Raw genomic sequence first — 1,589 nt, forward strand, 5'->3', positions numbered from 1 at the left:
CATGGGTGTGGGTATCCTGATTGTGTCCCCTCCCCAACCGCCCCAAAGGAAGAGGGAGAGGGAAGCATGGATCCAGCCCAGAGGGGTCTCTTTCCTCCCCCCATATTTCCTGCTAGTTTGGGGGGCAAAGAGGCCCCACCGGGATCCAACGTTCCTTGTAGACAGAGCGAGTGCTGGACCAGCTGAACTTCTGCCTGCCTTTTTCCACCCTCGGGAGAAGGAGGCGGTCCCTCGGGAAGCTCCTCCCCTCCCTCATTTTCCTCACCCCCTCCAGACCCCCACCAAGTGAAGGGAATCCCGCTGGGACCGCCGGTTCCCCAACCCTCCTCCAGGGGGCGCCTTCCGGTAGCCTCTCCCGGCAGGTTCCCCTCCCCTCCTCTGCCAAGCCTGTGTCCCTCCTCTAGGAGAGGCTGGGAACCATGGGCCCTGGAGTCCCTCCTGACACCCTTCCTCCTCCTCCTCCTCCTCCCCCTCCCCACAGCCCATTTCCTGTACCAGACGAAGTACGAGTGCCACTTTCTCAACGGGACGCGGCGGGTGCGATACCTGTACCGGGATATCTACGACCGGCAGGAGATCCTCCGCTTCGACAGCGCCCGCGGGGAGTACGAGGCCGTCACGGCGTTGGGGAAGGCGGATGCGGAGGCTTTCAACAGGGATAAGCACGAGCTGCAGTACCGGAAGGCCTCCGTGGATCGCTTCTGCCGACACAACTATGAGGTTTTCCAGAGGGCTTCCGTGGTTGGCCGGAGAGGTGAGTGGGGGAGGGGGAGTTCCATGGGGGGGGGGAAATGCAGGGACACCCCCCCCTTTTCATTTCATTTATTAGGACTCTCCCGGAGAAAGATTTGCCCCTCTCAAGCTTCCTCCTTCCCTTATATTCTCAAGATGGACAGTATTTAATATTTATTCGTTATGTATATGTAGGGATGTGGGTCTACAGATATGTTGTACGTAGTATGTTTTTAGGGTGTGTCATGTACGTGTTTCAGTTTGAGAGCGAGCGGGCAACTAAGTTTCATTTTTGATGTGTGCCGTTGTGCCCACAGTAAAAAAAATGACAATAAAGGTTATCTTATCTTATCTTATGTATTCTGTGCTCTCCGATCTACGAAATTTATTCATTGGTACTTAGTGCTATTTATTGATACTCCTAATCCCTTCACCTCCCTTAAAGTGGGGATCTGGATGGCGTAGGATATAACATCACCCCTAAATAAAAATGTATAACAAATAAGCTTTAAAATTATATTGCAGTTAAAAAGTTTGAAATTCTACAACGATGACAATGAAACAATCACAAAGGAAGAAATAGATTCCCCTCCTTCCCATCAGTCCCATCATCTTCCTTCCCTTCCCAAGGTCCAAAGTTCCCCCTGCCCAGAAAAACTTCTTTCCAGAATATTATACCAAATATTATACTTTTCTGGGTGGGGGGAGGAATCCAGCAAGGTCTCTGTCTTGCCCAGTATATAGATATATTTCAATATAATCTATATACTATATAACATTTCAATATAATATTTTAAATTAATAAATCAATATTTATTGATTTATTTACCAACTTTTAAAACTATCTGTCTCTTTCA

At 49.3% G+C, this 1,589-nt stretch overlaps 1 protein-coding gene across 1 annotated transcript in view; it reads left to right on the top strand.

Moving 5' to 3' along the window:
- Positions 1-481: 481 nt before the first annotated feature.
- The window catches only part of LOC107300430 (HLA class II histocompatibility antigen, DRB1-1 beta chain-like), a gene marked incomplete at both ends in the record, with an annotated part of 9,833 nt that continues 8,725 nt past the window's right edge, over positions 482-1,589 (top strand). Inside the window, one exon of the mRNA XM_015829761.1 lies at positions 482-754. Coding sequence (XP_015685247.1) covers positions 482-754 — 273 coding nt within the window. The remainder of the gene's footprint in view (positions 755-1,589) is intronic.

Source organism: Protobothrops mucrosquamatus, unplaced genomic scaffold, assembly GCF_001527695.2.
Source record: "Protobothrops mucrosquamatus isolate PMUCROS unplaced genomic scaffold, P.Mucros_1.0 scaffold7049, whole genome shotgun sequence".
NCBI classification, from domain to species: domain Eukaryota; kingdom Metazoa; phylum Chordata; class Lepidosauria; order Squamata; family Viperidae; genus Protobothrops; species Protobothrops mucrosquamatus.